The 12,573-nt window shown below is 34.6% G+C and overlaps 1 protein-coding gene across 2 annotated transcripts in view; it reads left to right on the forward strand.

Annotated features, from left to right (window-relative positions):
* The window catches only part of MIS18BP1 (MIS18 binding protein 1), a 64,089-nt gene that overhangs the window by 38,485 nt on the left and 13,031 nt on the right, over nucleotides 1-12,573 (forward strand). For both annotated transcript variants that reach the window (XM_068545725.1, XM_068545731.1), the window contains exons 10-12: nucleotides 2,361-2,524; nucleotides 8,458-8,618; nucleotides 10,649-10,797. In XM_068545725.1, the coding sequence (XP_068401826.1) occupies nucleotides 2,361-2,524; nucleotides 8,458-8,618; nucleotides 10,649-10,797 (474 nt within the window). The remainder of the gene's footprint in view (nucleotides 1-2,360; nucleotides 2,525-8,457; nucleotides 8,619-10,648; nucleotides 10,798-12,573) is intronic.

Raw genomic sequence — 12,573 nt, forward strand, 5'->3', positions numbered from 1 at the left:
ATTGAAATCTTCAGGGATAGAGTCTATGAATCTGTTTGCTTATTTTACTTGCTTGCTTGCATTTTGCTATAAGCTCCTTAAGTGATTCTTGGTTGCAGCCCACTGTTTTGTAACCCCCATCATGCTTATAACCTAGTAGGTAGATACTTAGCAAATAATCCCTGTAAGAAGTTTATGACAGTATTAGGGAAATCTGACTTAGTTTAGGCAGATACTAGAACTAAGATTTGAAGGTTAAATAAGTATTTAAGCCAAAGATTCATGATAAGTACGTTTTAAATTAAAACAGTGTATGTAAAAGTAGAAAGTAAGAGAGCATATTTAAAAATACTAAAGGCCAAAATGACTGGCATACAGAAAGTGAGGGAAGAGCAGTAAAGGATGAGAATAGACAGGCAAGGAAGAACATAGGTCATATTTCGGTTTTTATGCTTAAAAATGATGAAGTGATTTTTAAGTAGGACTGCAGTGATATGATTACATTTGCCTTTTTAAATTATCTGGGATTAACTAGAGGAGATGTGTTCATTACAGACTAATTTCTTATTAAGTGCATTAAGTATTTTTATTATGACAAAATAGTCCTTTTAGGCAATCATAGACTTGCATGTTAGCTAGGTACACAGATAGGGAAGCTTGAGACCCCTCCCTATAGTTCTCCACTTTAGAACACATGTGGAATGATTAGTTATGCAAGAGTAGAACATTTGTTAAGTGTTCAATGCCCAAAACTATTTGTTCTCCTTTTATGCATCGAGTGAGTGGTATTCTGTAGTTAGATCATATCTATTCACAAAAGTTGATTCTTAAATTTTCAGGAATTTTATAAATTAAATGTTTCAGAATCATTATTAAAAATTAAATTATATAAACTAAAGGTTAAATAAATTTATTAGAAACAAACTAAAACTCTAAACTCATCACTTCCTAATTATTTTACTATATTTTATTATCTGTGCCCTTGAGGTTCTTTACATCTGTCATATCTGTGTAGTGGAAATTCTATATAATTATGTGCTGTTGCACATTTCTTACTCCATGTTGGTAACTTGAAATCAGCCACAATAGGAGTATTTACAATATGGAAATTGACAAACACTACAAATCAGGGCTTTTTAACCCCAGAGAACTAGTTGTTAAAAATTTACCAGCATAACACTGCATAGGTTAATTGGTGAGTTAAATAGATCTTTTCTGGCAGGACTATCAGCCTAACCACAATATATAAAATCTCTTGGAGGGGGAGGGCAGTAATATGTATACCAGGTTCTAAATACAGTAAGTCCCCTACATCCGAACCTTCAAGTTGTGAACTTTCGAAGATGCGAACATGTGTTCACATGTCCAGTCACATAAGTTAGTTCACATGTCTGGTGTATACTGTCACATGTGTGCATCCTTTACAAGTAGTTGTGCTTTTGTGTGCTTTACTGTACAGTACTGTATCGAGTACAGTAGTACAGTATCTTTATTTCAAGCCCAGGATGTCCGGAAGCAAGCGTAAAAGCAGTGGTGATGTAGCTAGTACTACTGCTTTTCAAGGTACTTTAGCGTAAGAGTAAAAATGTTTTCTTTATTTTTTGTGTTTGTTTTTTATGTACTATTTGTGTGAAAAGTATTATAAGCCTATTACAGTACAGTACTATATAGCCAATTGTGTTAGTTGGATACCTAGGCTAACTTTGTTGGACTTACCAACAAATTAGACTTAAAAATGCAGTCTTGGAACGGAACTCGTTCATATGTAGGGGACTAACTGTAATCATTTGCAGTGAGATTTTAGAATGTAACTTGTTTGTTAAATTGGGGAATTACCTTATATTGACTTAGTTTTTTTCTATTTCAATTTTCATTTCCCTCAATTAAGTATTATATCTAAAATACTGTGTTCTATAAATTATAATAGAATGAAAGCAAGCGTAACACTTTTTAATAAGAGTTTGTAACATGGAATATATAGAAACTAGGAGCTTGTCTTCCAATATAGTTAGCACCAGTAAGATTTGTGCAGCAGTATAGAAAAGTTAGTCATGCTAGAGTCCCCCCAGAAATCTAATCACTGATTAGTTGGACTTAGGAAAAAATGTTGAAAGATTGGGCATGGTTTTTCAGGTTTAATAGACTACAACAAAATAGAAGGCATCTACTAGATATGTACACTTATGTCTTTGTATTTTAAGCATTAGAGTAAGTTATTAAGTGGAGAGAATACTATCTTCTTCCTAAATAGTTATCTAGAATGATTTTGATAAAATTCCTTCAGCTCAGTAATTCTCCTTGATTTAGTGGTATGCCTTCAGAAGGTTATTTTTTTACTGAGTTGAATTTCTTGTTCTTTAACTGTTTTTGGTCTTCCATAGTGCTTTTGCATCTCTTCCAAAGCACAAACCTGGTTTCTGGTCAGGGGTGGCTATGGCTGTAGGTTCTCGATCTGCTGATGAATGCCAGAGGAAATACATGGAAGATCCCCGAGGAAAAAGATCTCAGAAACATGTCACCAAGAAAAAGCCAGTCAACCCCAAAGGTAACCTTCGTAAGAAATAGTTTTTTCCTAGTTCTCAGTATCGATTTCTTTATTTTGAATTTTATTTTATTTATTTTTTTATACAGCAGGTTATTATTAGTCATCCATTTTATACACATCAGTGTATACATGTCAATCCCAATCTCCCAATTCATCACACCACCACCCCCACCCGCCGCTGCTTTCCCCCCTTGGTGTCCGTACGTTTGTTCTCTACATCTGTGTCTCAATTTCTGCCCTGCAAACTGGTTCATCTGTACCATTTTTCTAAGTTCCACATATATGTGTTAATATGCGATATTTGTTTTTCTCTTTCTGACTTACTTCACTCTGTATGACAGCCTGTAGATTCATCCACGTCTCTACAAATGACCCGATTTCGTTCCTTTTTATGGCTGAGTAATATCCATTGTATATATGTACCACATCTTCTTTAATCATTCGTCTGTCGAGGGGCATTTAGGTTGTTTCCATGACCTGGCTATTGTAAATAGTGCTGCAGTGAACATTGGGGTGCATGTGTCTTTTTGAATTATGGTTTCCTCTGGGTATATGCCCAGTAGTGGGATTGCTGGGTCATGTGGTAATTCTATTTTTAGTTTTTTAAGGAACCTCCATACTGTTCTCCATAGTGGCTGTGTCAATTTACATTCCCACCAACAGTGCAAGAGGGTTCCCTTTTCTCCACACCCTCTCCAGCATTTGTTTGTAGATTTTCTGATGAGGCCCATTCTGACTGGTGTGAGGTAATACCTCATTGTAGTTTTGATTTGCATTTCTCTAATAATTAGTGATGTTGAGCAGCTTTTCATGTGCTTCTTGGCCATCTGTATGTCCTCTTTGGAGAAATGTCTGTTTAGGTCTTCTGCCCATTTTTTGATTGGGTTGTTTGTTTTTTAATATTGAGCTGCACGAGCTGTTTATGTATTTTGGAGATTAATCCTTTGTCCGTTGATTCATTTGCAAATATATTTCCCATTCTGAGGGTTCTCTTTTCGTCTTGTTTGTAGTTTCCTTTACTTAGCAAAAGCTTTTAAGTTTCATTAGGTCCCATTTGTTTATTTTTGTTTTTATTTCCATTACTCTAGGAGGTGGATCAAAAAACATCTTGCTGTGATTTATGTCAAAGAGTGTTCTTCCTATGTTTTCCTCTAAGAGTTTCATACTGTCTAGTCTTACATTTAGGTCTCTAATCTATTTTGAGTTTTTTTTTTGTGTATGGTATTAGGTAGTGTTCTAATTTCATTCTTGTACATGTAGCTGTCCAGTTTTCCCAGCACCACTTATTAAAGAGGCTGTCTTTTCTCCATTGTATATCCTTTGCCTCCTTTGTCATAGATTAGTTGACCATAGGTGCATGGGTTTATCTCTGTGCTTTCTATCCTGTTCCATTGATCTGTATTTCTGTTTTTATGCCCCTACTGTATTGTCTTGATTACTGTAGCTTTGTAGTATAGTCTGAAGTCAGGGACTCTGATTCCTCCAGCTCCGTTTTTTTCCCTCAAGACTGCTTCGGCTATTGGGGGTCTTTTGTGTCTCCATACAAATTTTAAGATTTTTTGTTGTAGTTCTGTGGAAAATGCCATTGGTAATTTGATAGGCATTGCATTGAATCTGTAGATTGCTTTGGGTAGTATAGTCATTTTCACAATATTGATTCTTCCAATCCAAGAACAGGGTATATCTCTCCATCTGTTTGTATCATCTTTAATTTCTTTCATCAGTGTCTTATACTTTTCTGCATACAGGTCTTTTGTCTCCCTAACTAGGTTTATTCCTCGGTATTTTATTCTTTTTGTTGCAATAGTAATGGGAGTGTTTCCTTAATTTCTCTTTCAGATTTTTCATCATTAGTGTATGGGAATGCAAGAGATTTCTGTGCATTAATTTTGTATCCTGCAACTTTACCAAATTCATTGATTAGCTCTAGTAGTTTTCTGGTGGCATCTTTAGGATTCTCTAGGTATAGTATCATGTCATCGTCAAACAATGACCGTTTTACTTCTTCTTTTCCAATTTGGATTCCTTTTATTTCTTTTTCTTCTCTGATTGCCATGGCTAGGACTTCCAAAACTATGTTGAATAATAGTGGCGAGAGTGGACATCCTTGTCTCGTTCCTGATCTTAGAGGAAATGCTTTCAGTTTTTCACCATTGAGAATGATGTTTCCTGTGGGTTTGTCATATATGGCCTTTATTATGTTGAGGTAGTTTCCCTCTATGCCCACTTTCTGGAGAGTTTTTATCATAAATGGGTGTTGAATTTTGTCAAAAGCTTTTTCTGCATCTATTGAGATGATCATATGGTTTTTATTCTTCAATTTGTTAATATGGTGTATCACATTGATTGATTTGCGTATATTGAAGAATCCTTGCATCCCTGGGATAAATCCCACTTGATCGTGGTGTACGATCCTTTCAATGTGTTGTTGGATTCTGTTTGCTAGTATTTTGTTGAGGATTTTTGCATCTATATTCATCAGTGATATTGGTCTGTAATTTTCTTTTTTTTGTAGTATCTTTGTCTGGTTTTGGTATCAGGGTGATGGTGGCCTCATAGAATGAGTTTGGGAGTGTTCCTTCCTCTGCAATTTTTTGGAAGAGTTTGAGAAGGATGGGTGTTAGCTCTTCTCTAAATGTTTGATAGAATTCACCTGTGAAGCCATCTGGTCCTGGACTTTTGTTTGTTGGAAGATTTTTAATCACAGTTTCAATTTCATTACTTGTGATTGGTCTGTTCATATTTTCTGTTTCTTCCTGGTTCAGTCTTGGAAGGTTATACCTTTCTAAGAAGTTGTCCATTTCTTCCAGGTTGTCCATTTTATTGGCATAGAGTTGCTTGTAGTAGTCTCTTAGGATGCTTTGTATTTCTGCGGTGTCTGTTGTAACTTCTCCTTTTTCATTTCTAATTTTATTGATTTGAGTCCTCTCCCTCTTTTTCTTGATGAAAAATGGTTAATGGCTAATGGTTTATCAATTTTGTTTATCTTCTCAAAGAACCAGCTTTTAGTTTTATTGATCATTGCTATTATTTTCTTTGTTTCTATTTCATTTATATCTGCTCTGATCTTTATGATTTCTTTCCTTCTGCTAACTTTGGGTTTTGTTTGTTCTTCTTTCTCTAGTTCCTTTAGGTGTAAGGTTAGATTGTTTATTTGAGATTTTTCTTGTTTCTTCAGGTAGGCTTGTATAGCTATAAACTTCCTTCTTAGAACTGCTTTTGCTTCATCCCATAGGTGTTGGATCATCGTGTTTTCATTATCATTTGTCTCTAGGTATTTTTTGATTTCCTCTTTGATTTCTTCAGTGATCTCTTGGTTATTTAGTACCGTATTGTTTAGCCTCCATGTGTTTGTGCTTTTCACATTTTTTTCCCTGTAATTCATTTCTAATCTCATAACGTTGTGGTCAGAAAAGATGCTTGATATGATTTCAATTTTCTTAAATTTACTGAGGCTTGATTTGTGACCCAAGATGTGATCTATCCTGGAGAATGTTCCGTGCGCACTTGAGAAGAAAGTGTAATCTGTTGTTTCTGGATGGAATGTCCTATAAATATCAATTAAATCTATCTGGTCTATTGTGTCATTTAAAGCTTCTGTTTCCTTATTTATTTTCATTTTAGATGATCTGTCCATTGGTGTAAGTGAGGTGTTAAAGTCCCCCACTATTATTGTGTTACTGTCGATTTCCTCTTTTAAAGCTGTTAGCAGTTGCCTTATGTATTGAGGCGCTCCTATGTTGAGTGCATATATATTTATAATTGTTATACCTTCTTCTTGGATTGATCCCTTGATGATTATGTAGTGTCCTTCCTTGTCTCTTGTAACATTCTTTGTTTTAAAGTCTATTTTGTCTGATATGAGTATTGCTACTCCAGCTTTCTTTTGATTTCCATTTGCATGGAATATCTTTTTCCATCCCCTCACTTTCAGTCTGAATGTGTCCCTTGGTCTGAAGTGGGTCTCTTGTAGACAGCATATAGATGGGTCTTGGTTTTGAATCCATTCAGCAAGCTTGTGTCTTTTGGTTGGAGCATTTAATCCATTTACGTTTAAGGTAATTATCTATGTATGTTCCTATGACCATTTTCTTAATTGTTTTGGGTTTGTTTTTGTAGGTCCTTTTCTTCTCTTGTGTTTCCCACTTAGAGAAGTTCCTTTAGCATTTGTTGTAGAGCTGGTTTGGTGGTGCTGAATTCTTTTAGCTTTTGCTTGCTTGTAAAGTTTTTGATTTCTCCATCGAATCTGAATGAGATCCCTGCCGGGTAGAGTAATCTTGGGTTGTAGGTTCTTCCCTTTCATCACTTTAATTTAAGTATATCATGCCACTCCCTTCTGGCTTGTAGAGTTTCTGCTGAGAAATCAGCTGTTAACCTTATGGGAGTTCCCTTGTATGTTATTTGTCACTTTTCCCTTGCTGATTTCAATAATTTTTCTTTGTCTTAAATTTTTGCCAATTTGATTACTATGTGTCTCAGTGTGTTTCTCCTTGGGTTTATCCTGTATGGGACTCTCTGCCCTTCCTGGACTTGGGTGGCTATTTCCTTTCCCATGTTAGGGAAGTTTTCGACTATAATCTCTTCAAATATTTTCTCGGGTCCTTTCTCTCTTCTCCTTCTGGGACCCCTATAATGCGAATGTTGTTGCGTTTAATGTTGTCCCAGAGGTCTCTTAGGCTGTCTTCATTTCTTTTCATTCTTTTTTCTTTATTCTGTTCCACAGCAGTGAATTCCACCATTCTGTCTGCCAGGTCACTTATCCGTTCTTCTGCCTCAGTTATTCTGCTATTGATTCCTTCTAGTGTATTTTTCATTTCAGTTATTGTGTTGTTCATCTCTGTTTGTTTGTTCTTTAATTCTTCTAGATCTTTGTTAAACATTTCTTGCATCTTCTACATCTTTGCCTCCATTCTTTTTCCGAGGTCCTGGATCATCTTCAGTATCGTTTTTCTGAATTCTTTTTCTGGAAGGTTGCCTATCTCCACTTCATTTAGTTGTTTTTCTAAGGTTTTATCTTGTTCCTTCATCTGGTACATAGCCCTCTGCCTTTTCATCTTGTCTATCTTTCTGTGAATGTGGTTTTTGTTCTACAGGCTGTAGGATTGTAGTTCTTCTTGCTTCTGCTGTCTGCCCTCTGGTGGATGAGGCTATCTAAAAGGCTTGTGCAAGTTTCCTGATCAGTACTGATTTCTGATCACTCATTAGATGTATTTTCTATTTATCAAAGTGTTTTATTATAGGTATTTTTTGTTTTTGTTTTTAAAATTTTAAAGCTAGGAAGAACTCCAAGGATCATTTGTTTAATTTTTAAGCTAACCTAGCTACTTACTTACATCAATAGTAGCCTTAGCAGACTTGTGCTTTGAGTTTTTTCTAGGAAATCTGCAGTTGGATCCAGAGATTTCAATAACTGGATTATTGTTCTAAGGGTCTAAGTTAATTTGAGGCCACTTGGGTAGGGCCCCCTAGTAATTCATAAGAAAACTCAGAATAAGTTTAGTTTTTATAGTTCCCAGGAGTACACACTCCTGGCCAGGGTTTCTGCCAGAGAAGTCCTGTACCAGGCTTTAGGGAATATTCAGTATCCCTGTCCTAATTCAATAAGGTTTATATTTTAGCAAAATCAATAAGTTAGGTAGTCAGCAAGAGAAGTGTGAGAGGTAACCTCTCTCACAGGTAAAGAACCTTTTCAACCTCACGCTACCTAATCCTAATGTAATTTCTTCCTGAGTAGTCTTGTAATCTAATCACATTGTGCAGATCCCAGTGTAGAAAGAATCATTTGTTGTATCGGAGGCTTGGAAATATTAACAACAGAGGCTGAGTTTATTTAATGTGAATACACAATTCAGAATTTACAAAGGCTTTTCACTTTATAGAGCAGTTACTATAAATGACTAAATCCTTATCAAAATGTTTTGCTGACTCTTAAGGCAAGATCAGTGATTCTGATAAGAAACAGACTATTAAGATAACTGCCAAAGTGGGAACTCTTAAAAGGAAGCAGCAGATGAGGGATTTTCTGGAACAGTTGCCAAAGGATGACCATGATGATTTTTTCAGTACAACACCTTTGCAGCATCAAAGAGTACTGGTAAGCATCTTAAATGTATGAAATCATTGTTTTCTTTATATTGACTTTTGTATCTTTCATTTTATGTATGGTTAGTGTTCATCCCTAATATTTAGGCCAAGGATTGATAGCCCTCACTGATATGCCACAGTATAGCATAGTAAAGTATAGTATAGTATAAGAAGCAGTCTGATGCCATTCTCATCAGTGGCCAGAGTCTCCCCTTCAGTGGGGTTCAGAAGTAATGGTTGTAGAACCAAATAGAAAATCCAGAGATAGACCAAACATATATATTTAAAATTCATATGCAGTGAGGCAAACTTAAAAAGGGGGATGATAAGAAAAGATTATTACCTACTGCATAGTAAATTGGGAGGAGGGATTAAGTGACAGCAAAAGATTGACAGATTTGAATGTATACAAGAATTTTTGTAGTATGAAAAATCACAAAACTAAAAACTTCAGTGACTGGGATAAAATATTTGCAACAGATAAAGATAATAATATGTAAATATGAAGAACTCATTCAGATGTTACTGGAATAATAAAAAGTATCAAGCTCACAGGAAAAAAGCAGGCAAGAAAAAATTCAAAAGGCTGAATGAACACTTAGGGTCATTTTAACTAGCTATCAAAGGAAAACAAAGTAAATTATATGTATACCTTCTAAATTACAGAATCTTTTAAAAAAATAAGTTAAAATATTCACTAACAAAAAGCAGTAGGCATGTTGATATAGTCATATGTCAGTGTATACATAATTTAATCTTACCTTTTGGAAAGCATTATGGCAATATATGAGAGCCATAAAGATTATATCTATTCATGGGAGTTTATCCTAAGAAATTCAAAAGAAGGCAAAAATCTTCACAAAGATACTCCTTGTACGTTTATCTTCACAGCAAAAAACTGGAAACAATCTATATATCCAGTAAGGATGTACTTCATAAACACAGTTAAATATAGTGCAAATATTAAGTGCAAATCTGAGACTTTCTAGACTCTAAATATAAATGTTAAGAATATTAAGATTAAAGTAATGCAAAAATGGATGGATATAGACAACTGGACTTTTAAGCATAAAAACTGAGATTTGTTTTAGTGAGCTACACTTAAGGGTAATTTTTTTCATCTACCCATTTCACAATGTTGTTAAATCATCTCCAATTTTAAAAGGCTACACAGTGCTTTAAGAATTTAGTAATAACATCATTATCTGGGCTCTCTTTTTGCCTACACAGGTTATGAAGGGAAGTATTTTAAGGGAGCCATCTGAGACTCTTACTGTGTTCTCTGCACAAAAACCATGGTCCTTTAGGCATTGTACCCTTTATATTATCCCCCCATCATTTCAGGTTCTATATATGTTTTGGCCTAAATGCAACAGTAGCAACATTTTAAAAGCAACAGAAATAGAAAGCAGTGAATTAGTTCATTTTCTGTGGCAGAAGTCCACTTTTTCTAAGGTTTTAATATAAAGGTAAGTAAAATCTTAATTAAGGATTGAATTGCTGTTTATTGGAAATATATGCACACAAAAAGTTTAATACTGCTTGAGTGTCTATTTAGTACCAAGCATAATAGTAAATCAATTACAGTTTCGTTTTGTTCTGTCTACACAGAGGTCAGCATACTTGGTGCATAGGCCAAATCTGGCATATCACCTTTTTTTGTAAATAATATTTTATTGTAACACAGACATGTTAGCTATGGCTGTTTTCCTGCTTCAACAGCAGAGTTGAGTAGTTGGAATAGAGACTGTATGGACCACAAAACCTAAAATATTTTCTATCTGACTCTTTACAGAAAACATTTGCTGATCCCAGTCTACACAGTGCTAGAAATGTGTGTCCATTATCTCTGTTTTACACAACAGAAACTGAGTTTTTTAGAGGCCAAGTCTCTGTTCTCTACCTACTAATATTTTTAGTTACTCAGTTGTGAAATTATAAGACAGAAAACAACTTATCATCCCCCCAGAAAAACAATTTGTGATAATGAGGAATTCCGTTTTTAGGAGTGCCTGTCAGTAATATGTATTTGCTTTCTAGTTACCAAGTTTCCGGGACAGTCAAGAAGAGGATGATGTTCTGCCAAATATGGACAGAAATCCAACAACTCCATCATCGGTAATCTTTCCACTGGCAAAAACTCCTCAGTGTCAGCATGTCAGTCCTGGCATGCTAGCCTCTATAAATAGGTAAGTATTTGTGCATATGATACTGTAATGCTCTGCATCAACTTTTAACATTCCATGAGTTGAAGAGAGTAGATGTCAGTAATGAAAGGAGTCATCATTATTTTTAAAAAATCATGAAAGAATAGTTCCTAGAAGTCAAGGATGGACAGTTTCCACAAGGAGGGGTGTTATTCAATAGGGTCAGTACACAAGTGACACTTTACATTAGGATAAATTCCAAATGGGTCAAAGTTTTGCCTGTAAAGAATTAAACTATAAAATATACCTTAAAAACACCCTAGAGAATTATTTTATAACCTCAGAAGAACCAGAAGCCACTAACAAAAAGTATGATAAAGTCAACCATACAGAAAATAAAACATTTTACCTGGTACCAACCACCATAAACAATCAAAAGACAAATGACAGTCTGAGGAAAGAATTTGTGGGACTCATCACAGGAAAAAGGCTAATTTCCCTGTTATAACACTCCTACAAATAAACAAGAAAAGGAAAGCCATTCTCATGCATTCCTAGTGAGAAGGTAAATTAGTTCAGTCTCTGCAGGCAGTAATTTGTTGATATCTATCAAAATTATAAATGCATATGCTCTTTGACTTAGCAGTCCTACTTCGAGAATTGTTAGTGTACAACTAATTCATTGCAGTATTGCTTATAATGACAAAAGACTGGAAACAAATGTCCATCAATTAGGGACTAATCAAATAAATTCTGATACATTATGTAGCCATAGAAATTAATGAAGAAATTCTTTATGTACTTATGGTAAAATGTCCAAGGTATATTAAATGCAAAAAGTTACATGTGGTTAATTATGTGTTACCATTTGTGTAAATCGGGACTGTGTGTGTGTGTATATACTTGTGATTGCTTTTATGTGATTAAATATAAAATATAATTGCTTTTATGTGATTAAATATATTGCTTTTATGTGATTAAAATCACGTAATTGCTTTTATGTGATTAAATATCTCTGAAGGGATACATAAGCAACTGAAAACATTGGTGATCCTTAGGGAGAAGAACTAAGATAGCTTGGGACAAATAAGAGGAAGACTTTTTTGAATTTTACACGATTTGAATATAAGCATTATTTTGAAATATAAATAAATAAAATTAAGAAAACATATGGGTGGCCAACAGTCATATAACAGAGAAAAAAATGGAAAATGGTAAAAATGAGGCCTGAAAATAGGCTATTCATTTGGCAATTAAGCAGGCCAGTGCTGATCTTAAGAGCAATTTCCATGGGGTGTGAGAGATAGACGCCAGATGATCATGACTGAAAAAAAAAAGCACTTAGTACTCTCATGAAGCTTCGTGAAATTTTAATTTGCATTTATTCAGCAAAAACATAATTTTTCCCTAGCAATCCACAAATTATTTTTTATTTTTAATTTAGTATTTAGTGCAGGTGAAAGTATATTGAGCATATAATTTTTTTAATTTTTTAAAATTTATTTTATTAAAGTATAGTTGATTTACAATGTTAATTTCTGCTGTACAGCAAAGTGATTCAGTTATACATATATATATTCTTTTTCACATTCTTTTCCATTATGGTTTATCACAGGATATTGAATATAGTTCCCGGTGCTATACAGTAGGGCTTTGTTGTTTATCCATTCTATATATAATAGTTTGCATCTGCTAATCCCAAACTCCCAATCCATCCCTCCCGCACCCCCTCTCCCCTTTGGCAACCACAAGTCTATTCTCTATGTCTGTGAGTCTGTTTCTGTTTGGTAGATAGGTTCATTTGTGTCATATTTTAGA

The sequence above is a fragment of the Eschrichtius robustus genome, chromosome 1 (genome assembly GCF_028021215.1).
Source record: "Eschrichtius robustus isolate mEscRob2 chromosome 1, mEscRob2.pri, whole genome shotgun sequence".
In the NCBI taxonomy this organism is placed as follows: domain Eukaryota; kingdom Metazoa; phylum Chordata; class Mammalia; order Artiodactyla; family Eschrichtiidae; genus Eschrichtius; species Eschrichtius robustus.